The sequence below is a fragment of the Eptatretus burgeri genome, chromosome 1 (assembly GCF_056783735.1).
Source record: "Eptatretus burgeri isolate ZD-2024b chromosome 1, Ebu_testis_v1, whole genome shotgun sequence".
Classification (NCBI taxonomy): Eukaryota; Metazoa; Chordata; class Myxini; order Myxiniformes; family Myxinidae; genus Eptatretus; species Eptatretus burgeri.
Window position 1 is genome coordinate 74,831,385 of NC_140961.1, and position 25,753 is coordinate 74,857,137.

Consider the following 25,753-nt stretch of genomic DNA (forward strand, 5'->3'; position numbering starts at 1 on the left):
TTTGTTATATTACAGATGAAAGTTGTGGCCAAGTTTCATCAATATCATGTTTGTAGTTTCGGAGAAGAGAGGAAAAAAACTTTTGGGGGATTCAACCCTCCTCCCCCGTAGACCCCTTCATAAGTGCAGATTTTGATGCGGTCGATAAACTTTGTTAAATTACGGGTGAAGAAGGTTGTGGTGAAGTTTCATCGAAATTGTGTGTGTAGTTTTGGAGAAGAGAGCAAATATCTCTTTGGGGGGGGTTAAAGAAAAAAAAAACCCTGGTGGAGCCCCTAAATGAGTGCAGATTTTTATGTGGTGAATTCACCTTCGTTAGGCATCAGATATGAAACTTGACCACAAACTTCATCATCTGTGTTGTTCCAGTGTATCGACTGCATCAAAATCTACACTCATTAAGGGAGTTGATGAGGGAAGGTGGGGGGGGTTCATCCCCCCCCCTCGACAAAAGGTCCTATTTTTAATTATTTCTCCATATTCACAAAAATGTTTGTTGGAAAATAAAATAAAAAACACGCATGCACTCGCCTCAGCCTCAGCCTCAGCGGATGGTCTTATGGATGCAATTAATCAGGTCACCTTTTCAAAAAGCTCTTTTGTATTTCACTCAAATTTTGCCAAAACAAGTGAGCAAAGAGGAATGCTATCATTAAACAACTATTTGAAAAATATTAAGCACAAGTCCATGTTCTAGGCTTCCATATCTATATTCAAAATCCTGGTACACTGAAGCATGTACTGAGACCACTGCAGTCAAGCAGTTTGCTTTCTGAACAGGGAAGGGTAATCTGACTGTTACTTTCCTGCACCCTGGAAGACTCGGAACCAGTGTGTGTCCATCATAAAGAAGGCAAGGAAACATCATCTTGCTAATCTTAAGGCTGAACGTTCCAACCAGTCTCCTTCATCAAAGTCATGGTGGTGCTCTGCAAAAGTCCATCTCTGGTGATTGGTGCCCCCCCCCCCTTTGCTCATCTCAAAATTTTCTCGAGACAAGAATATGTTTAAAATCAATGTTTGCCTCCAAATTTAGTGCACTCAACCCATTCCGCTGTGTCCCCACTTTACCACTGCCTTCTTACCTCAGTGTCTTTCACACCGGAAGAAGTAAGGCAAGTTCTCTCCAGCCTGGACTCTTCATTGGCAATGGACACAGACGGCATCAGTGTCCATATATCTTTTCAAATCCTGCTATGTTGCTCGTGCTTCTGCTTTGTATGCTCTTCAGCCTGTCCTCCTCTGGCAGCCTCGAGCCTATCTGGAATTCTGCCAACCACACTTCCATTCACAAGAAGGGAGCACAGCTACAGACCAGTAAGCGAACTTCCAATTAAAAGCAAGCTCAGGGAATCCAAACAAAGTCACCACCAATGACATTCTTCCATTTTTCAATCAGCCTGATCCATGATCAATTTGGATTCCATTTCAGTCAACTCTGAACATGTTGCTGTTGCTTCTCTCTCTCCAATGAGTCAAAGCCCCTGAATCTTAAAAAAGAAGTCAAGTCAAGACTTCTGGGATATATCTTGGGCATTAGACTTTGTCTCGCATCGTGCAAGCTTGCTGCCTGTAGCATACAAGGCTATATATATATATATATATATATATATATATATATATATATATATATATATATATATATATATATATATATATATATATATATATATATATATATATATATATATATTCCATGAGCTCGACAAGATATTGGTACCACCTGGGGGGAGTAAACGCCACTATGATTGTCTGAAAGTACTCGGTATATAGTTTCAGAAAATCCCATAAGCCAAGGCTGGATCCACAACTTAATTGTAAAAATCGGCCTTTGAATGTTGGCATGTGCGTTCGATTGAGGACAAAATTTTGGGCTAGGGGAAATAAAAAAATGCAATATATCAATAAATAGAAGGAATAATTAAACAAATGACCACTCATATTTTTGCTAATCAAAAGTTTTATTTATTATAATTATTTTTATGCAAATTAGGTCATTCTCAAGGTCACTCGAGGTCAAAAGGTCACCATTTTTGGTGGGTGCCTAAAATGTGGATACCCATTTAAGAAATTACCGTAAAAATATCATGGTATTTCCCGATTCAAAATGGGTCTTATTATAGCTGAAGGAGCTCAAAACCATTTAAAGGAAACAATATGAGGTTATACCTATCAACCGAGGTAGGACATGGAATAATTGCGGACATATATATCAAAAGATGAAAATATTTGCGATTTGGGATTGGGAAAATGAAAAATGCAATAACTACCATTATATACAATTTTTAGCCAAATGACCACTTATCTTGCTGATAATTGTAGATTCAGTTGCACAAATAATGTGTTATGCAAATTAGGTCATTACCAAGGTCACCAGAGGTCAAAAGGTCATCATTGTGGCGCGTACCTAAAATATGGATACCCATTCAAGAAATCACCGTAAAAATGACAAACATGGAATTTAGCGAGTCAAAACTGACCACATATTCTGTTGTGTAAATAGCTCTATCACTTGGAATGTATCTTATGCTCATAATACTTTTATCAAGGTCATCAGAGGTCAAAATGTTATAGTCTTGGGATTACCGTGAACCTTGCCATTGAGCGTTTTCCACATGTCCTGAAAACCACAAATCATAAAATTGACAAGCGAAACGTTTTATTCCTGGGACAGTAAGTCAGGCCAACATATGTACAACATTTATTTTAACCCCAACCATTGAAAAAAGTGCATATTACGAGGCTCGCAACTTTCACACATCTACAAAAATACAAGTGGAAAACAGTGCAATTGCAAGTCAAGGAGCAGGCGACTCACTTGTTACTGAGAAGAATGCAACACCTGAAACTTGTGATTAATCGCTGTCGCTTGCATCGTCGTCGTCATCATCGTCACTTTCATCATCTCTCCCTTCGATATCTTCCAAAGTCACCAACTCATCCTCAGTGCCTGATTTGAACAAGTGGTCAATTTGCACATATATGTACATTGCAGCGTATTTTGAAGACAAGTGCAGGTTTCCTCAATGCACTCTTTCGAGCAAGTGCAGGAGAGAAGTTCCAGAACAGCTTCTGGGGCAGGTGGTGCATCACTCCAATCAATGACCAGATCTTCAGTTTCAATCTTCCATCCATTTCCAATGGGTGGGGGAATCTCTGAGAGTGCCTCCAAGCTCCTTTTCCATATTGCGCACTGATAATTCGCCCTCTTACAGTGGTTTAGTTAGGACGTTGAACATGGGGGAAGCTGCCATGATTCTGCCTCACCTATCCGGGTACAAAACAGATTGAAACGTAATTCATTGATACTTCTCGCTTTGGAGTTTGAGCAGTATATCTGGCAAGTAAGGGCTTCTAGACTGTTGAAGAGGTCGGTGGACAAATCCCAATTGGAACCTCGGCGTTTCAACGTTTCTTGATGTTCCTCAGTTTTGCGGACTAGTTTTACAGTGGAAAGCTTGCCTTTGCCAGCAAATGCACGAACCAAATCACACCCTGTGAAGGCATGAAGTCCCAGAAGTGTGTTACACATATCATGACCAATTATGGTTGCAACTTTCTGAATGTCAGTGGACTGGATGCACGTTTTTGTGGCACTTTTCATATAGATTGGACATGCTATTTTGGAGGAGAATGCTACACAAAAAACGAACACATCTGTGTCCTCAGACACGATCACGACTTCAGAAAAACCAGATTTTGCACAATGCGCAGCATGCGACAGTATCCTTGTGTCTGCTTCTTCCTGACTAGACCGAAGGAATTCAACATCACTAACCGAGTTCACTGATAGCTTTGACACCTTTCTCCAACTGTAACAAACATTTCTTTATTTGTTAGCTTCTCCCGTTGGTCTGTGCTGCTCCATTCATTTGCAAGGAATTCAATGAGTTGGTTCTTGTTTTCAGACATATGAAGGAGCTTCCTCCACTGTTTTATCCTGTGTCCTTGGGCAATAGCCTTGAATGTTGTCCCGCTGGCAGACCCCCGATTAACTCGCTCTGCATCTTTTATCGATTGGTCCCGATAAACGTCAAACACAACATCAACACGTCTTGAGACTGAACCTTCCCTCAGCCCCATCCTGTGCAACATGTGAGATAACTCAGCAAATGTCATACCATCTGCATTCATCTTCCTCACCAGGGCCATTCCATCAATTATGCAAGCAGAATTTCTTGTCAATTGACTCTATAGGCTGCAAATCCTTCTTCAAACTATCCATCAATGAAGACTTTTTTTTGTTTTTCTCAGTGTGCCCTCTAGTGTGGCAATTGCCCATGGTATTGGCCCTAATTGATGTGCCAAAACATCCTTCCTACTCAGATGTCTAGTCTGTGCAATCAGGATCGTTTTGGCAAATAGATCACGGTCAGCTTTGAGAATAATCTGTCATCCAGCAACCTGGTATTTCTTCTTTACAATCATGTCACTGAATGTCTTAAGCTTTTGCTTTTTTATGGGTGCAAAAAAAAAACTTTGTCTTTGCAGGTTCACATGCTATTCGGTCTTCTCAGAATTCGTTGGAGGCTTTTTCACCTTTCGCCTTAGCTTCCAACAGGTCATTTGTGATGTTTTCTGGAGCAGCCATCCCAGTGGAAATACTAACAAGATCTGAGGTCTCAGTGCTGAAGGGATTGATCCAGTTATTCTGCAGCATGTCAATCAAGGACAATACATCTTTTTCATCCTTCTTTATGCAAGATTTGCTAAGATCTGGATGACCAGTGTTCGACGTGAAGTTGTGTGTTCCAGTGACGTCCCTGAGCATGTGTAAAAATGAACTACGATATTCTGCAGTTTGGTAGTGTCTGCTAACTGCCCCCGGTTTAAGGCTGAACCCTTTCGTTCCTCCTGGCGTCTGGGTGTCTTTGTTGACGGTTTCTTCAATCGTCTGGTCCACGGGTATCTTGTACAACAGAAATGATTTAATCATTGCTTTACATTACAATGACAGGTGTCAAAAGTCAAAATGTCAAGTGGTTTCTTTTGCTAATGAGCAAGAAAACAAAAAGTACCAATTAATTCACTGAGAAACCTGTAGATGGAGTTGGCAACAAAAGCAAAAACAAAAAAAAAAACCACCTGACTGAAACTGGTCCTACTAGCAAATTATACATGTATTTTGAGCAATGACCTATGATGACATGTGACATACGCTGTATGCAAAAGTTACCTCTGGTGAGCTTGGTAATGACCTAATTTGCATAAAACATTGTTTGTGAAACAGAAGCCACAATAATCAGCAAAATAAAAGGTATTTTGGATCATAATTCTATATATTGGTGGAGTTATTGCATTTTTCATTTTCCCCACCCCAAATCGCACATTTTTTCCTCCTTTGAAATTTATGTCTGCAATTATTCCATGTCCTATCTCTGTTGATAGGGATAACCTCATTTTGTCTTCTTTAAATGGTTTTGAGCTCCTTCAGCTATAATAACTCATTTTGAATCAGGAAATACAATGTTTGGATGTTTTTATGGTGATTTCTTAAATGGGTATCCAGATTTTAGGCACCTGCCAAAAGTGATGAACTTTTGACCTCTGGTGACCTCGAGAATGACCTAATTTGCATAAAACTAATTTTAATTAAAAACACATTTGATTAGCAAAAATATGAGTGGTTATTTGTTAAATTATTCCTTCTACTTATTGAGTTATTGCATTTTTGATTTCCCATACCCCAAAATTTTGACCTCAATTGTCAACAAATTTGAACGCACATGTCTGCGTTCAAAGGCCGATTTTTACAATTCAGCTGTGGATCCAGCCTTGGCTTATGGGATTTTCTGAAACTATAGAACATGTACTTTCAGAAAATCATAGTGGCCTTTACTCCCCCCAGGTGGTACCAATCCATGAAATTTTGGGGTCTAGCTCATGGACTAATATATGTCTTTCTGACTTCCTCTACTCACACAGTCAAATGGCTGCTATCAATAAAGCCCTCTCTCCTCTCAGTGGAGGCTGATGGTCCAGTCTAATTTCTCATTTACAAAAAACCACCTCATTTAACCACTTCTCTTCAATATCCCCAGTCCCACTGCTTTGATAAAACATAACCATCAACAATCCTTCCTGCAGATTGAAGAATGTACATATTATTGTTTAATTCCCAACCAATATCCTCTCACTCTCCAACCCACCCTCACACCAGGACAAGCAGGATTGTTGATAGTTCGCTCCACCCTCACACCAGTGCCTGCACTTTCTCCACCCTCACACCAATGCCTGCACTCAAACTATTTGCTGAAGAGGGTTATTTGCATTATTTGTGTCCGACACTACAAAATACCTTTGTAATGTTCTTACTGTATAAAATAAAGTATTTTTTACTTTGTGTTATGTTTGGAGACAGTTTGAGATTGGGGAGAAGTGTGGTGTTAAATAATGCTTCAAATGTAAAAGTTTGGTACCTTAAATGTATTCCATATGTTTTGCCAAGCATACAGCTTATTCCAAAGTTTGTCTATTCTTCATTCATCGGTAACAACCTTAATAGTCAAACAACAATAAAACAAACAAGGAGATAATAAAAGACAAATAAGAGCAAGTGAGGGTATATGCTGTGTAAAGTTAATAACCGTACAACCACGTGCAAGAGCAAAGCAATGTGTCCCCTTCAATGATCTCTCTGCAAGACTGTCTCTAATCTTTCAATGGGATTGGCCAAAGAAATTGGGGGGTGGGGGGGTCAGCCAGGAAAAGCTGTTGGCCCAATTCTTTCACAAACCGGCTGGCCCATTTAACAAAAAGGGGCACAAATTTAGACTTTGGTCGGGGTAGTGGTGATAAATTGTCTCTTCATTGCCAAAGACAACATGAGAATCACGACATTCACCAAACAGTAGGGCTGGGAGATGGGTCTTTCAGCTTCACGTCCTTCCGATGGACGGTAAAGTCATTAATGCATCGTCCTGCATGGTGACAGTTTATAGCTGGGTTGAGACTTGAACTCAGACGAGACAGCCCAAAGGTGAGTACATACCTCTAATTTATCTGAAAGACTTTGTGATTAACACTTTCAAAAAGGCTTGACATTTGACAGCATGGAAATCAAGAATGGATCTATACCTGCAACATCGTAATGGCTGTTTGAAAGAGTGCCATAAACTTAAAAACGATGCATCACTTGTATCAAAGAACATGAAAAAGACATGAGGGATTTATTTTTTTTCTCTGTAATTTATCATTTGCTCTTCAGGTTCTCAAAGTATGTACTGTGCTTGGCATACATTAAAAAAATGATGACTTAGTTGCTGTTCTCATCTCAGTACAAAGCTTACGAAGCATCCCAGTTTCAAATCCCATTTCGTGTAGATTTGTCAAGTTTTCTAACGTCTTCACAATTCAAAGTAAAGTAGACCAAGGTCCTTATCTCCTATTCAATGCATGCACAAGCTACTTCAGGAGCCTTTGACACAGGATAATAAAAAATAAAAAAGCTTCGTAACTCTGAAAAAGTCATGAAAGGCAGAGAGTCGGAGGAATTTTTTTTTTCACAATCCTGCTTTGTATGGCAGAGCTGGACTGTTGAAACATTTAAAGGCATGTGTCATGAGTTAGGTCACCTTTGAGTTTTATTTGTATTGTAGAACTTGTTTTCTCGAAGTAAGGAAGTATCGCATCAATGATGTCCTTTCTTGTGATCTTCCCCTTTTGTGGGACAGTCCCACAAAGCAGTGCCTTAGGAACTACGTTATTCTTCATCTGCATCAAAGATTTGGCCGATTCTCTTGAAAACCAGCTTTACAATTCCACTCATGACTCCATATCGTGTGAAATGATCGATCAATTGTAAAAGGACGGCCGCTACAGAATCCCTTTCCTCAAACCTGGACAAGATAAGCCATGAGTCAACAACTTGGTATACGACATTCAAGTGTGGCAAGTCACGTGCGAACACAATGCATCACCACAAGGACCAGTTTTGGCAGCACACCAATGTCCCAGTCCTCCTCTCTTCCTATACTTCCTTCTGGCTGCCTATCATATCTGATCGTCGGTAGTGAGTCTCATAGATCCAACCCACGATCTGCCTTTGCAGCCTGGCAAACAGGAAGACAGCCATGCCAAATGTCCAGTGCTGCAGCCTCCTCACGCGCCCATTAAAATGGCGGCTCTGCGAGTCGAACTATTGTAGAGCAGGCAAGAGGAATGGGAGTATGTGGCAGATGACATGGAACGGTTCCACCATGTGGCACCAAAGCACCGTTGCAGGGTCAGGATGGGAAATTCCAGCAACCACAGTATTCCATCCCAGAAATCTTGTACTTCATAGAGCATGAATTTGCAAGATTTTTCAAGATGAATGGAGCCAGTTGGGAAATGGAAAGACCCGAGCTGCAAGCTTGGATGTTTCACTGGAGAGTGCGGTGCAAGAATGAAAGCCAGGAAGATGCTGAGAGAGAGAAGGCTGCAAGACTGGAGAACGAGATGCAAGATGAAACAGACAAAAGGACTCACGTATTTATAAAAAAAGTTTTTCTAAAAGGAACTTCTGCGAAAGATACATGATTTTTTTTCTGTGAACATAATTTATCGAAAGGAACTTCTGCAATAGAGTGATGTTTTTTTTTTCTATCAACATCATTTATAAAGTAAATGATCAAATCCAATAAAGCACGAATATATAAATGTTTTCTTTGCCATTTAAAAATCCGTTATCACTTTGATAAGAAATACATTTCCAAAATAATCTTACTTTTCTTTATGAGACAAAGTTAATCCACAAGCCTGCGAGTTATGTTATTTAACTGTGCTGTGATGGTTGTGATTGTGAGGATGGCTCTGAGCCCTTAATTTTTGATGGGCTTTCCACGAGTATATCATAACGTGAGGGAATTAACCTGTACGTAAGGACGGGTTCTTAGCTCAGAAACGATGATGACCAAACAATATTAGTTGGAGATGCACAACTTGAACACAGCACAAGACATAACATGCTCGTATGCACAACGTATCAGAATGTTTGCCCTTGATTATTTGCCGAAAAAATACTCGAATAATGATGGCATAATTCATAACACAAGGCTGGAAAAATCTGGTTACATGTCCAAGCACTAATAATTTGTTCAAATCAGGTCAGGTCAGGTATGGGAGCATGTGCCAGAGCAGTGCGTCGCTGCGTCCACTTTCCGCCAGTACTCCAGGGGCCTCTGTCTGGCCATCCCCCAGGCAGATGCCAGGCCCATCCCCATCTCCTTGAGATGCCGATCAACCTGCTGCACCCATGAAGCACGTGGTCAGCCCATTGGCCTCCTCCACTCACGAGACTCCCTTGCTGAGAGAATCTGGTGAGCAGGATCAGCGTCAGGAAAACGAGCCACATGTCCACACAGCCGCAGCTGACGCTCACGGACTATGCAGGTAACAAATCTCATTTGAGTCTCTCTCAGCAACCGCTCGTTGGACACAAAGTCCAACCAGCGATAGCCAAGAATTCTCCGAAGAGACCTGGTACCAAAAGAATTAAGTCTCCGTCTCAGATCCTTGGTCAGAGTGCAAGTCTCGCATCCATAGAGCAAGACTGGAAGCACCAAGCACCTGAAGACTCGGACTTTCGTCCTTCCGCACAGGTACCGGCAGTGCCACACCCTATGACCCAGTGAGTCCATGACTCCCCAGGCCCGACCCAGACGTCTATTGACCTCTGACTCACAGCCAGCAGAGACATGAATATCACTGCCAAGGTAAGTGAATCTCTCCACGACCTCAACATCCTCACCACAAACAGGCAAAGACAGGACAGCGGCATCCAAGATGTCATTGAAAGCCTGGATCTTAGTTTTGACCCATGAAACCCGAAATCCCAGCGGCTCCGACTCCTCATTCAGCACCTCGAGGGCCCCCAAAAGGATATCTGGAGTCTCCGCAAAGATGACTGCATCATCTGCGAAATCAAGGTCAGAGATTTTGACATTCCCAAACGATGCACCACAGCTTGATCTCTCCGACACCCTCCCGAGAATCCAGCCCATACAAGTGCTGAAAAGTGTGGGGGCCAGTACACACCCCTGACGAACTCCAATAACAACTGGAAATAAGTCAGAGATGGTACCACCACATATCACAGCACTCTCAGTACCAGAGTAGAGTTCAGACATCAGATCGATCAGTTTTGGTGGCACCCCACGAAGACCAAAAATCCTCCAGAGGGCATCCCGATTCACTGAATCGAACGCTTTACAGAGATCAACAAAGGCTGCAAGCAGCCCCTGCCGAAACTCTCGTCTGCGTTCGGTGAGGACCCGAAGAGCAAGGATACGGTCAATCGTTGACCTCTTTGGTGTAAAGCCTGACTGCTCTGGACGCTGGTGCTCAAGCAGATGGTGGCGAACCCCATCAAGAATTATCCGAGCAAAGACCTTGCCCGGCACTGAGAGCAGCGCCACCCCTCGGTAGATGTTGCAGTCTTGACGATCACCCTTCCTTTTCCAGAGAGGGACAAGGCCCCTCTTCCAGTCAGTTGGGATGATGCCTGTGTTCCAAGCAGAGCACAGAACTGCATGCAACGACACGAGTGCAGCATTTCCACCAGCCTTGAGAAGTTCAGCATGGATGCCACAGATAACTGGAGCTTTACCCCATTTCATCCGGTTCACCGCAGCCTATGTTTCCACAAGCGAAGGTGGACCACAGTTGATTGGAGGGTCAGCAACAGGGATTGTAACACCCCTGAGGTCCAACTCGACAGCTGGTGGATCAGCCTGGTACAACCGCTCAAAGTAACCGGCCCAGCAGGCTTTCACTTCGGACTCCTCTCTCAAGAGCCTAACACCCTCTGCTCTAACTGCAGTACACCGAGGGATGGGCTTGGATGAGCGCAATGCGTGAATTCCCCTGTAAGAAGGACGATAATCCATTGACCACAGGTGATGCTCTACCCCCTCACAGATTCCTCGCACATAGGCCTCCTTGTCGACCCTTAGCGCACGTACAGTTTTATGCCTCAGCTCCCTGAACAGCTCAGCTCTGCCATTCAACCTGGCCCTGTGACTCTGGTCAATGGTATTCAGTGTCCCTTGAGAGACAAAATTCTTCTTTGCCCTCCAGTGAGTTCCAAGACATCCACCGGCAACATCAAGGACGGTGGTCTTCAAGGCATTCCACAACTCTTCAGGACCTCCCAAAGCACCCAGACTCCTCAAATCTCCACTCAGCCTGTTCGCAAACTCCTCAGCTACCCTCTCATCCTTGAGCTTGCCAACATCCAGCCGAGGCTGGGATGGTACCATTCTCCTGAATTTAAAGTGCAACTTCAGAGTTGCTACAACAAGCCGGTGGTTAGTATTGAGGAACTGAGCACTCCGGTAGACCCTGCAGTTCTGGATCATCCTCCAGCGACCATCAACGAGGACAGGGTCAATCTCCTTTGCCACACCACCAGCGTTGGAATACCAAGTCCAGCGATGAGCTTATGGGTGCCAAAACCATGAACTGGCCACCCTAAGTCCATGACTTCTTGCAAAGTCAAGGAACTTGGTGCTATTCTGGTTCATAGATCCTGAACCATGGTGACCAACACACATTTCATAACCATCCCTTTCAGTTCCAGTCGATGCATTGAAATCCCCCAAGACTAGAAGTGTATCTCCTCTGGGGCACTGATCAACCACAGACTCGAGCGTGGTGTAGAATGCATCCTTCACAGTGAGATCACTCGCCTCAGTCGGAGCATAAACAGAGATCAGAGAAATGACACCGAAGGAGTGGACGAATCCTTAGTCTCATAATACGCTCTTTGACTGGTGTTATCTCAATTATCATTGGTGTCAGCTTATTGGACACAGCCACAGCAACTCCTTGAGTATGGTAACCATCAGAGCAACCAGACAAATAGTAGGTGTAACCACCCACCACGATCTCGCCGCAATCCGGTCTCCGAACCTCAGAGTGCTGCAATACCAATGTCCAAACGCTTGAGCTCAAATGATAATAGACAGGTAATCATCCTCTCTTAGCGATAGGACATTCCAGGCACCCACCGGAAGGGACCACCTCAGGTTAACCCAAGGAGACCGCGGTCTGGTGGACGACACCTCAGCACCACTCTGACACTCTCCCACAATCTGACCCGGGAATATTACCCCATCGTTTCCCTCCTATCATCAAAGAATGGGGGTCCCGAAGGCTTTGCCCCAATCCCGTCATCCGGTGAGCTGCCCTGCGAAGGGAAGCTGCACAGGAGGTACTCCCACGGAGTGGATTTTCAGATTCCTTTGCGTTGTGTTTTGCGGAATGAAGGGTTTTACGGTGGCCGGAGTGCAAATCCTGCCACCAACCTCCTAATAAGAAGTGACCCAACTGCAGGAGGACGTCCGCAGACACAGTTGGGCACTAGATATGGATGGCCGTTAGCTCACAAGGAGCTCCTCCGCCCTTTGACAGGTTTTGTTTTTAATCCTGCTGGGTGTCCATATCCAAACACCCTCCTCACAAAAAAACCTGGTGGGGGAGACGATTTAGTCGCCGACAACCCGACCATGGAACAGATTAGTACAGGTTTACATGGTACCTGTGGCAAGTCACAGATCTAATCTGGCCTGACCTGACATTCAAATCATAAGGGAAACAAAGTGAAATGCAGTGGACGATGAGAATCTGCACAGGCCGTCTGTCCCACCCTGAAACACAAAAATGCTCCTCGGAGAGAAAAAACAATTATAAAAGTAAAAGTTGCCTCAAATTAATCCAAACAGACAGAAAAATTATAATTTTTTTAATCAGATAAAAAAATATTGAACCTCGGTGGTGTATAGGCAGGCCACAGACCACTGCCTCGATCGCTCCCCCAAATATATTTTTTCTTTGCTGTAAAGAAATATTTAACCTCCAATTTTTGAGCTCTGTCAGCCAGCATAAGAATTAAAGACTTCCATTTTTACATTGTGGTAATTTTACCACGGGCTTCTGTTAGTTTCTTTACAATTGACTTCCAGCATATTATTCTATGAGAATCTATCACGATTTTGAGATATCCAAGGCAAAGTTCCATCATCTGAGCTCCATTTCCAAAGGTGCTACAAGTAATCTGTCGCAAACACCTTTTCTGAAGTCGATCAAACTCTTTGTTGGGCAAATCCCCAAATGACCTTTCATTTATAAGCAGTAAAACACATATTTGTGCAAGATTGCAATAAAAATAATTCGTGGACTGTTCAAAACTGAAGGTTCGTGCAGTCTCATATACAGCTCAACTCACTCAAATGTCTATCAATTTGGTGACTCCCACCCCCTTGCATAAATAGGTACTTTATCGATCCCAAGTCTTTCCAAACTCCCTCACCAAATCCATATTAAGAACAAAACGTACTTAGGCAATCCCAAGTTGGAGCAGAATCTTGACATAAAGTCTCCTGTTGTGATGAGATCAACACTCGTTTCCAGCGCTTTTAAGATGAGCTTGAAGCAACGACCAATCTCTTTCTTTGAAATCCTTGATACAGCACATATCTCTGAGAAGTGTGGGGGGAGGTAGTAGAGAGAGAGAGAGAGAGAGAGAGAGAGGAGGAAAGGAGTGCAACAAATAACCTTTGGTGCTGAAGAAAAAAAAAAAACCTGATGAGTGGGCTTAATATATGGAATTACGATTGGAGATATTTGCCTTTGAAAGTGCGGGGTACACCCTCCTGGCGACAAGCTATGTACAAACACGCTGAAGCAATGGCATCGTTGCTTCGTCCCTTTAGACACCTTTGCTCATACACCTGCTTGAATAGGTTGTTTGTTCGATCCTAAGGAAAATCGAGAACAGACATACAAAGATGATAAATCTATCTATAATTCCAGCAATCTGTCTGTATGTGTGTCTGACTGTCTGTCTGAATGCGACCGCAGTTTCTCGACGACCGCCGGTCCGATCAGATTGAAACTTGCCAGGAATATTGGCGGGGCCCCGCGGAGGTGCCTTTTTGAGGTTTGATATTGTTGCGAATTCGCGCCCGCCGGCGTGCGAACGGTCGCGTCACTCGAATCGTGACCGCGTCGCCCACCGGACGGACAATTCAGTCATGACCCTCTCGGACCAACGCCGGGAGCTAGTCACGGGTGGGGGTTTAATTGCCCACCCGCGCAGGATAGGGTTGCTCGCCAAATTCGATCTACCAAAGTACCTGCGCGGATGGTCGACCAGGCGATCGTACCACGTCACAGGCCGACTCCGGACACGAACCGCTTAAGCGGTCCGTTCCGTGTTACAGTGATAACCGAGCGGTGTTATCGTCGGCCTCGACGGTTCCGATTAATTACCGGGCGTATTAAGCCCACTACGAACCCTTTACGTGAAGCAGGATGGAGGGTCAATTAAAAGGAAGGAGACGAAGCGAAACGGGCACAGTTCAACATACAAGCACTTTATTTACACCACACACGGAAAGCACACATATACAGCCAAACAGTCAAAATGCACATATTGCAATCAAAACAAAAGCAACGACGACGCAGAGTTAACACCGACTACGCGCACACACGGCAACACTTATACAGTTCCACTTTACAGACGGCGCCAACAACATTCATTCGAAAGCAAAAGAAAAGGCCACCCTCAAAAGAGAAGGGCGCCAGACAGGGCCCGTGGGCCTTTATGGCGTGGGACTTGGCAGACCGAACAAATCCCACGAGACCGTTGCAGGTTACCTGCACCCTCGTGGTGCGATGGTGGGTGAACTCTCTCCGGCACTCCTTGTACGAACGCGCAGGTCCGCGCGACACAGCTGGCAGAGCGGCGCCTCCAGTCCGCGTCCCTCCTAGACGCCCGGACTCTCCACCGACTGCAAGCTCCAACGAGCGGGTCGCTCTACGGACCGCTTCTCCAAGACCCAGACGGGCAGAAGACCATGAACCGCCGACTGACACTGACTGACCGACCGCCCTGACCTGACCTCCTCAGCGGCGCCTCCCTGCGCCCTTTTATTTCTTATTACTTGTTTACCAGAGAAATCAGGGTGGGAGTTGTTGTTCCCCTTTTGTGTTCGTGGAGATGTTGACGGTTGCTGGTGGAGTGGTGAGGATGGTGTGGTTGTTGAGAGGCAGGTGTGGTTGTGGTTGTGAAGCGGTGTTGTGGTTGGTGGTCATTGTGTGATGGCGGTTGAGACGTGGTTGGTTCAAAATAAAGATAGAAAAGAAAAAATGGCTAACTCAAAGCGTCGCAGCCTGAATGAATCACATAAATTCCCTCCAGACAACGGATTTGGGCTAACTACACACGTACTTAAGAGATATCTCATCGACGGGACCTGAATGGTGGTTTGCGAATTTCCACAGCCGTAACACTACCCCCTCCCCTTTTTACAGACTCATCCCGAGTCGTCAAATTTTCGTGTGCCATCATGTGTAGTTCTCCCCTAGTACGTTTTACCTTCGGATCCCTGAGTGCGACATTCATGGTATTCGTGTCCCCAAAATAAATAACCTGAGGGCTGAGTAACTAACTAAACAAACCCACTCATACAGACGACTTAAATAAAATTGCCGGCGCTAAGACAAACATGCCGGGGCGCACTCATATGTACAGTACATCTTAACCTTAACTTACAAATTTTACACTCAACCATTGCCCAGAATCAATGGACTCTGCAAAGAGAAAAGCAGTTAGCATGGAGCCAGGCTGCTCGCATGCAGTCTCTGGTTCAAGCAATGCAGGTGGCAGGGAACGTGGCCTGCTGCTCACACGCAGTCCGAGGCCTCCCCTTTTAAATGGGCGCAGCGAACAACGGCGCATGGGCTGTGCAAATACAGTCTCCTTGTGCGGCTGCCTACAGGGCAGTCCTAGCGGCACAGTGAACGGTGCGGACTCAAGCCGACACAAACAAGGAACGGTGGATGGATGGATGGATACAACACGGTGCACGGGCCGCCACTGCAGGCCCGTGTTGTAGCTGCCAACAGGACAGTTCTTGCAGCTTGATGATCCTGGTGCACATGGCAATGAACAAGGGGGGCAAAAAGTAGATGAGGGCAGTAGGCATGGCATGGCAAAGGCAGCAGGCAACCACAGCCTGCAGAACAAGGCCGTTGCAGGCAAACACAGCCGGCAGACAAACTGGCCGGCACAGGCCTTGCAGTAAAAACAGCCGGCAGATGAACTGGCCGGCACAGGCCTTGAAGCACAGCAGCTGCAGACGATCCGGCCGGTACAGGCCTCGCAGCAAAACAACAGCTGCCGATGAAGTTGGCCGGCCTTTGCCTTGCAGTGCATTTTGATGGAGGGAGTGCGGCGGTGCTGGCCACTCGGAAGGTGGGCTCGGACCTGCCCACTGTCTCCCTCCCACCTATTGCCTTTACCTGTCACTGTCTATACCCACTCCCAGAATTTGTAAAACCCCAATTTAGCCCCAATTAATTTTTAGGGTACCCTATTGTTTTTCTTCTGTTTATTATTACACATTATTATTATTATTATTATTATTATTATTATTATTATTATTATTCTTCCGCCGGCATTTTGCACCCTTTTTCGCTTTAAAAATAATTTTCTCTGGGACACTAAGTCCGATCGACACAAAATTTTCACCACAGTATGTATCTTTTTTGATCGCACACTCACGTTATAATTATGACGTCATTGGACACATGGTGCGGTCGCCATCTTGAAAAAAAGCGATAAATTTTGGACCTCTGTATCTCAGAAACCGTGCAATGGAAAAAATTTTCACTTGATACATTTTACTAAGCTCCCTATGGCGAACACGTGTGATTTTTCGTGATGTCATAGGTGAAGCGATATACCGGTGAAAATTCGTCAAGTAGAACGCCGTATGGGAAAAATCTGAAAAATTTTGAGCATCATCTACGCCTAAAATCACTGACGAAAATGTTTTTCTTGACGTCATCGATGACGTAATTCGGCCGCCATCTTGTTTTTTAGTGTTTTTTTTTTTAATCTTCTCCAGAAGGGCCAGACAGATTGAAGCGAAACTTTACAGATATATTCCCCTATAGGTCCTCTTTCAAGTTTGTTAATTTCTTTCTGATTGGTCACATGGTTTGGCGGCCATCTTGAAAAAACCCTAAAACCTTCAAACATCTTCTCCAGAAGCGCTGGTCCGATGAAGGAGAGATTTCACAACTATATTCGAGATATGTATGCGATATAAGTTTGTTAATTTCGAATTAATAGGTCACATGATTTGGCCGCCATGTTGGATTTAAGAAAAATATTAAATAATGTTTAGAGCCTGGTGTTGGCGCAGTGGTTAGGGCAGCGGCTTGGGATCCAAGAGGTCCTGAGTTCAAGCCCCGTTGAGCCACTGAATTAATACACCAGGGGGTTGACTCAGCCTGTCATCCTTCCAAGGTCGGCGAAATGAGTACCAGTATACTGGGCCGGTGTATACCGCGGTTAAAATAGGTGTACCATATCCCTGTGTCGTAAGAGGCGACCAGGGTTGCGTCAGGAAGGGCATCCGGCGTAAAACATGTGCCAAATCACTATGCGGATCATAATGGATGATCCGCTGTGGCGACCCCTAACGGGAGCAGCCGAAAGAAGAAGAAGAAGATTAAATAATGTTTTCTCTGGAATTCCTTAACCCAGCGAAGCGAAAATTTGCAAGAAAATTTGCAAGCTGTTTGGCAGCCAGAATTATTTAATTATTTCAATCTGGTAGCCAGTAATAACGAAATTGAACGCTTTGTGCTGCCCGGTTCGTAACTCGTCTGTTCCGCACCATCTCGAAGCAGGCCTGTGTTTGCATCACGATTAAATAATGTTTTCTCTGGCACCGCTTATCCTTTCAATGCGAAACTTTGCGACCGATTTAAGTCTCATGTTGTATCAGTTGTGTCAAAGGCGGACACGTCTGGGTACGCGGTAATCACTGCCAGCAGTTATAAAGTGGCAGTTCTAGTTTTGTTTTATTTTCTTTTTACTCCTTCCCCACAATAATTCGTCCCCTCACCCCCTTTATCGTCCTTGTTCGGCTAACCTATCGTCCCCGAGCCTACTCCCAACCCCTACGTTCCCTTCCCGGAGGGGAATAAGGTAGAGCTAGCGTCCTGTGTCGAGGCCCAACGAAGCCTCAGGATGGCCTCCCCAGACTTCAGCGATCTAACCCAAAGTGGGTCCAGCGGCCCACAACGAGAGCAAAGGGATGGATGGTGCGGAGGGGTATACTTCCTAATCTTCCCTATCCATTAACCTTTAAACTACCCCGGGGCTTTCAACAAGCACCTCTCGCTTAAACTATTGGTTCTATCAACCCAGATTCCCGTCGCCTGTGTTGGTGTCCTCACAATTTCGGGCCTCGCCCCCCAATTTTCTTCCCGTGCCCTCACACGGTTTCATGGCTGGGACGCGTGACTCCCTTGGCAGGCACGACCCTCTGCCGATTCTCCAGTAATGGCACCCCCGGGCACTACACTGCCTCCGAGCCTACCAGCTCCCTAAACACCGGGGAGTGCCCTCCCTGGCGACTCCCCTGAAACGCTCACGTGGCAGGCTGGCTTCCTGGACCCCTTTCCGAGGGTCACCCGTGCCCACAACACTGCCCATGCGGCTAACGGCGCCCCGGGCCCCCGCATCATGTGGGCGCACCCGTGCCCACTATGCTGTCCCAGCCCCGATGGGCCCTTGGCCTACCACGGCCGACTTGCCTGGTGCCCGGGGTACCCACTCAGCGATACTCACCTTTCGCAGCCACGCTCCCAGCCCGTCAACAGGGCTCCTGCACCCCTCCAAAACAGGTTTCGAGCCTACACTCCCACCAACAGCAAAACGACCTCCATTTGGTAAATTTAACTAACCCAGCTCACTCACTCTACACTGACCCTGGGGGTCCCTTGGGTGGGAGTCACTCCTCCCCCCAATCACTCATCGCACCATGCATTCCACATTCGCTCCATTCACACAGAACCACTGGCCTCACTCACTCAGCAAGCACATGTTTCCACCCAACTCACCAACTCTTCAACACACACACACACATCGCCGAACTCTGCCATCCTTCTATCTGCGTCCCCTAACTAACTCGTGCTCCCACGTCGTCCCTTACACTAACGCACGTTCCTTTTAACACTACGTAGCTAAGCTACGTCCTCTCTACACACTCACAAGTCTGTCTCTGTCCCCAAATCCTTATTCGCAGGGGGGACTTCATCCCTCCCTACTGGGCTCGTGAACTCGTTGCAAGGCTCTGCGAGTCTTGCGCCTCTGCGGGAGCGGCTGTTCCAGCACCGACTCCTCCGGCAAGACATATCCATGAGGGCGTAAGGTCGCCTTTGTAAGGTCTCAGGTGGTCCGCGTGGACAATCCGGGGAAGGGCCCGTGGTCCCATTTTAATTTTTAGGACCACGTCACTGATTTGCGCCAGGACGACCCCTGGGCCCTGCCAAGGTGAGGTGAGCTTCGGGCATCTGCCCTTCCTCCGCCGGGGGTTAAAGAACCAAATCTTCACCCCCGGTGGGTATTTGCTCACCTGGCTCCGGTGGTCGTACCTGCGCTTCATCTTTATGCCCGCCTGTTGGAGCTGGTGTCGTGCGAAGGCATGGACCTTCTCCATGCCTTCCTCCAACCGACGGGCATAGCCCTCCCCCAGGCGCCTATCAAGCCGCTCAGGCGTCGGATCGCACAATAAATCGACGGGGCTTCTCAGCTCCCGTCCATACATCAACAGCGCCGGACTACACGTGGTAGACCCGTGCTGGGACACGCGATAGGCCATCAGGAGGTACAGGAGATGTTCGTCCCAGTCCTCCTGGTTAGTGGCGGTGAAGAGGGCCAACTGTTGGACCAGGGTCCTGTTGAACCTCTCCACCATGCCATCAGACGGTGGTCTCAGGGGCAATGTCCGCGTCTTTCGAATTTCCAGGAGCCTGCACACCTCTTTTAGTAATTCGCTCTCAAAATTTCATCCCTGATCCGTGTGCAGCTCCTGCGGAATCCCATACCGGCATGTAAATCCTTCTACGAAGGCCTTTGTCACGACCCCTGCTTCCTGGTTGGGGAGGGCATAGGCCTCCGGCCATTTGGTGGAACAGTCCATAATTATGAGGATGTACTTTTTACCCTGGCGAGTGGGGGGCAGTGGTCCCAAAATGTCCATGGCCACTCGCTCAAGGGGGGCCCCAACCCGATGTAGTTGGAGTGGGGCCCTCATCCTCTGTGGCAGTCCCTTTTTCGCAGTACAGGCGTCGCATGCTCGACACCAGTTCTGTACATCGCGCCCCATGTTAACCCAATAGAACCGCCGGCGGACCCGAGATTTTGTTTTGGTCCTGCCCAAATGGCCGTCGGCGCGGGTACCGTGCACCTGTTTCAAAATTTGGGTCTTAAACCCATCAGGGACTATCACCAGCCAAGAAGTTTGTTCGGAAGGAATCTCCACCCAGTTGCGATATAAGATGTTGTCCCTCATTTCTAGGGTCCTCGACTGAGCCCAGTATGCTTTTGTTCGCGCTCCTCCCCACTGGGCCTCCTGTTTTCCTGGACCCATTTGTACACTGGCCCTATCACGGGGTCTTCCCGCTGGGCCGTGCTCCATGCCAATCCACCAAATTCCTCTCCTGCGGTTAGTGGCAAAGTTGGGCCTACCACCCGGGCCGCACGGACTGGGAGTTTCGGGGAGATGTCTGCCAAATGACCCTCCCCTCATGTCTCATGCAATATCTGCAGTTTTCTCCCAGACAGGGGCGTCGAGAGAGCGCATCGGCATTCCCATGAGCCTTACCGGCTCTATGGACCACACTGAAATCGTACTGCTGCAACTTTTCCAACCACCTTGCAATCTGGCCTTCCGGTTCCTTGAACCGTAAGAGCCATTGCAAGGAGGAATGGTCAGTTCGAACCAAAAATTTCCTCCCGTACAAGTACGGGTGGAAATGGCTCACGGCAGACAGCATAGCAAATAGCTACTTGCGAGTTACGCAATAATTTTATTCGGGCCTACTCATGGCCCGACTGTAATATGCGATCACTCTTTCCATGCCCCCTTGTGTCTGAGACAAGACTGCTCCCAATCCTTCCTGGCTTGCATCCGTGTCCAGGGTATACATCCCGTCATCGGTGGGGTACGCCAACACGGGTGTGGATGTCAAACACCCCTTTAATTTGAGGAAGACCACCTGGCACTCCCCTGTCCAATTAAATCTCAACCCCTTCTCCGTCAACCGGTGAAGGGGCCTGGCTATTTCCGCAAAGTTTGCCACGAAGCGCCGGTAGTAGGAGCAAAGTCCCAAAAAGCCCCATACCTGTTTGACAGTTGTAGGTACGGGCCATTCCTCTACCGCTGTAATTTTTTCCGGGGTCGGTCTTCACCCCCTCGCGGCCTATCACGTGTCCAAGATAGGCCACCTCTGTCGCGAACAAAGTGCATTTCTCTGGGCTCAACTTTAGCCCTGCCTGCCTGAGGCGCCCAAACACCTGATCCAAATTGGCTACCTCCTGGGTGAATGTTTTAGCGTGTACCAGGACGTCATCCAGATACACCAGGCATGACTGCCACGGCATGCCGCCTAGTACATGCTCCATCAGTCTCTCAAAGGTGGCGGGGGCATTACACAAACCGAACGGCATCACAGTGAACTGATACAGTCCCTTCCCTGTGGAAAATGCTGTTTTCTCCTTCCCCGTCTTATCCATCTCCACCTGCCAATACCCACTCTTGAGGTCCAAAGTTGAGAACCATTTAGAGCCTGTAACGGCGTCGAGGGTATCGTCAATTCTAGGCAGGGGATAGGAGTCTATGAGTGTCACGTTGTTCAGCTGGCGATAGTCCACGCAGAAACGCGTGGTCCCATCCTTCTTTTTGACCAGCACAACCGGTGACATCCAAGGACTTCCCGAGGGCTCAATGACACCCGCATTGAGCATCTTTTCAACCTGTTCATCAGCCTCCTCTCTTTTGCTCCATGGGAGCCTTCGAGCAGGCTGACGAACAAGCCGGGCCCCATCGGTGTGGATCTGATGTTGCACCAGGCCCGTACGTCCAATATCCTCGGGTGACAAGTAGAAGATCCCCATGTGTCGGTCGACCAGTTTGTATAAGGCCTCCCGCTGGGCATCCTCCAAATCTACACTACTCCGATTTCCCATCTCGCAAATGGGACCGGGCCAATTCCTAATCAAGTCTGGAGACTCCCTCTGGGGCCGGTCCGGCTCGACGTTATCATCCCTCAGCTCTGCAACCTCTTTTGCTGGGGTGCAATCTGCTACCTCCGTGCCCTTCCTGATAGTGCGTGGTTCCGTTCTAACATTTATCACCCGAACGGGCACTATTGGCCCGTCGGTACTTACCAGGGTGCGGCCCACGACTAAACCCAGGGTTGATGGCCCTACCGGTAGTTCCGCCAGGCCGCAGGAGCCCTGCCACGTTGGGTGTGCTCGCCACCGGGCCGGGACCACCGCCTCGGCACCCGGGGGAATGACCACGGAATCAGGAGCCTCCAGCTCCACCCTCTCATCCGTGCTCACGCCCCCTAATGGCAACTCCTCACCACCCAACTGCATGACCCCCCGGCCCAAGTCGATCTTACAACCACCGGCCATTAGCACATCCAACCCTATGAGGCATGGGTCGCACACCTTCGCCACCCAAACCTCGATCCTTGTTTTCACAGTGCCAAATTTAAACGACACGAAACCACGTCCTATGATGGGGGCCGTTGCCCAGGAAGCTTGCTGCAAACTATGGTTTTTCAGACGGTGGATCTCATCCTAACCGTCTACACTCGAATCAAGGACCACAGGGCTGATGATCGTGGCGCTTGCTCCTGTGTCCACAACGGCGTCTACCCCTACGCCGGCAACTTTGCACCGAATTAAGCTACCATTGCCAATTTGGCCACATTTGATGACCTGTCACAGTTCTGAGGGCTCTTCTCCGTCTGAGTCTGCCGAACACGGCCCTACATGTTCGGCACTTCTTAGTTTCCCGGGGACTGGTGGCGGGGGGGGGGGGGAGGGGTGATGGTTGGGCCTGGCTATCCCTATTGACCCGGGGTGGAGTTGGTGGTCTGGGGGGCCGTGGCTCTTCCCTTCGCGGGGGCCTTTCCCTGCGCGGGGCGTTGCACTCCCGCTGCAGGTGGTCCCTTGCGCCACAATTACAACACCTCCTCTGGTAAGGTGTTTGCCTCCGGTACGCCGAATTCTACCCCCCTCCATTCCGAATTGGGGTACCCCCTGATGGCCCATCCCCCGCCCTTCCTGGGCCTGACCACCTCTCCACAGGTCTCCCAAACTGGCGGTTGAACATGCCCTGCACCATCTTTTCCATTCGCGCTTGGTCGCCCAGGGTTGCCCCGGCTCCCAGCGCACTGTCGTTCACGGGGACCACCTGTCGGACTGCCACCGCATGCCGCCCAGCCCCTCCCAATGGCGTTCTGGCTGCCTCCCAGCAGGCGGCAGTATCAGCCGCCTTCTGGAGGTTATCCGGGCGCCATATGGTCAGCAATGCTCGACGTCGGTGCCCCCTATCGCTCGGAGAAAATGGTCCAGGGCAATCTCCTCCCGGTACTCCGGCGGCATGTTGGTGTGCGCGATCCCCATCAAGCAGCGAATGTCGTGTGCCAATTCTCCCAGTGGTTCCTGGGAGCGTCGTTTGCGCCCGTTGAGCTGAGCTTTAACAAGCTCGCTCTACTGGTCCATGCCAAATCGTTTTTTTAGGGCCGAATGGAGATCCTCCAGGGTCACCCCCTCACTGGGTACCGTGGTCAGGACTTCCAAGGCCGCGCCACGCAGGGCCGCCGTGAGTTGTGCCACACCCTGCGCCTCGTTCCAACCATTGCCTCTGGCAACACACTGGAACTGGGCCATGTTCGCCCTCAAGTCCGTCTTGCCATCGTACGGGGGTAGTGGCATCCTCGGTCCTTTCGAGGTCCCCCCTCCAGTTCCCAAGGAACGCCTGGAGGGGTGTACCTCCCCAGTCCCAACGGTGCCTCACTCCCGCAGGGTCCGAGCCATTTGCCCAGGGGCTCTACCACCCCTGTCCATGTCTGTCCGTGCCCCGCATCGTCCCGCTCACTCTCCCAAGCCATTGGACTCGCAATCTGCACCTCCACTGGAACAGTCATACTCGGTACCCCCCTTTGGCCAAAAGACCCCGCGGCCTCTTCCCTCCCCAAGCTTGGCATGCTCACCCCCGCATCGGGCAAGCCTCCTCCACCGCCCTGTGACACTGGCCCCACCTGGGCACGATCCGCCTCGAGGGAGTATATCCTCTCCCCCTGTTCCCGAAGGAGGTCACCCTGCCTCTCACACCGGGTCTCCACACATTCCGTCAGTCTCCTCTCCATTTCCTCGATATAACTTCATTTAATTCCTCCCCTATCGTCTCTAACGATAGTTCCCCGACTTTCTCTCTTATTTGCTCCACTTCCCCTTGTACCTGTGTCACCACCTTATTTGTCTTGGATATTTTCTCCCCCGTTGTCCTAAACTGCTCTTCCATCTCGCCCCGGTGTTTTTCTATCCGTTCCCCCAGTTCCTCTGTCTTTTCTCCGGCTTTCCGCTCCATTTCATTAATTACCTCCTCATGTCTTTCTACATTCCTCCCCCACTTCCTTTAATCCTTTCTGCATCTCCGCTTTTACCTCCTTTTGCAGGTTTTCAACTCTGTCTGTCATTTCCCGATGTCTTTTCTCACAATCCTCCTTCACGGCTCTCAATCCCTCCTTTATTTTCCCTTTTTCTCTTTTTAATTCCTCTATCGCCGTCATGTTCTTCCGTATTTCCTCCTTTATTTGGTCTTGTCCCTTTTTTACTTCTCTCAGTCCTTTTCCCACTTTGTCTATCTTTCCCACTACCATCTTTATTTTATTTGCCCTCTCGTTTTTGCTCTCTTCCATTGCGACTCCCACTCCTTTTACTTTCTCTTTTAACCCGGTCACCTCCGCTCGTATCGTGTCGACTTCCTTTTTCATTTCGTTTTTTAGTTCGTCCAAGCTTCCTTTGAGGCTCATTCCCATGTTCTGCGTCTCACCCCGCATTTCTTCCATTTTGTTTTCCATTCCGTTCTTCACCTGTTGTAAATTCGCATTCATTTGATTATTCATCCTGCACGCATTTGTTTTTATTTCGTTCATTTGTTGCGTATTTCCATCCATCTTTTTGTTCATGCCATCTATTTTTTCATTTAACTGTCGCGCATTTGTTTACATGATCAGCATCAGCTGTGCGATGTCCGATGTCCCAAGCAGGACCGATTCGCCATTATCGGTTGTGGTTTCGCTGGGGGCCGGGGAAGGGCCTTGACGAGGGAGGGGTGGGGGGAGGTGTCATCCATCGCGGCCGCTGCCGCGCCCATTTTGGGCTCTGGGTTCAGTTGGGGGGGGAACTGTTCCTGCACAATAAACATTTCCTGCTCGGGGCTTTCATCCTGGGCCATGGATTCTAACAGTTCTACATCCATTTCTACCCCCGACTCCCGCTTGCCTTGAGACTCCATCTTATTTCTCGTAAGGGGTTAATTTGGAGGGAATCGGGGGTCGCTCCTCTCACCCCTGAACCGATTCCCTGTGAATTTAGCTTGGAGGCGGGAGGGATTTGAATCCCACTCCCGGACACCAGTGTTGCGAGGAGGGGGATGGGTTCGTGTCCCACTCCTGACACCAGTGTTGCGAATTCACGCCCGCCGGCGTGCGAACGGTCGCGTCACTCGAATCGTGACCGCGTCGCCCACCGGACGGACAATTCAGTCGTGACCCTCTTGGACCAATGCCGGGAGCTAGTCATGGGTGGGGGTTTAACCCCACCACGACCGTGCCAATTGCCCACCCGCGCAGGATAGGGTTGCTCGCCAAATTCGATCTACCTAAG

General features: G+C 48.0%; 1 protein-coding gene across 1 annotated transcript in view; it reads right to left on the reverse strand.

The window, feature by feature from the left end:
- GTF2B (general transcription factor IIB) overlaps positions 1–25,753 on the reverse strand; it is a 100,134-nt gene that overhangs the window by 17,053 nt on the left and 57,328 nt on the right. Inside the window, exons 5-6 of the mRNA XM_085888514.1 lie at positions 13,610–13,739; positions 13,319–13,460 (exon numbers count right to left, since the gene is read on the reverse strand). Of these exons, the coding sequence (XP_085744640.1) occupies positions 13,319–13,460; positions 13,610–13,739 (272 nt within the window). The remainder of the gene's footprint in view (positions 1–13,318; positions 13,461–13,609; positions 13,740–25,753) is intronic.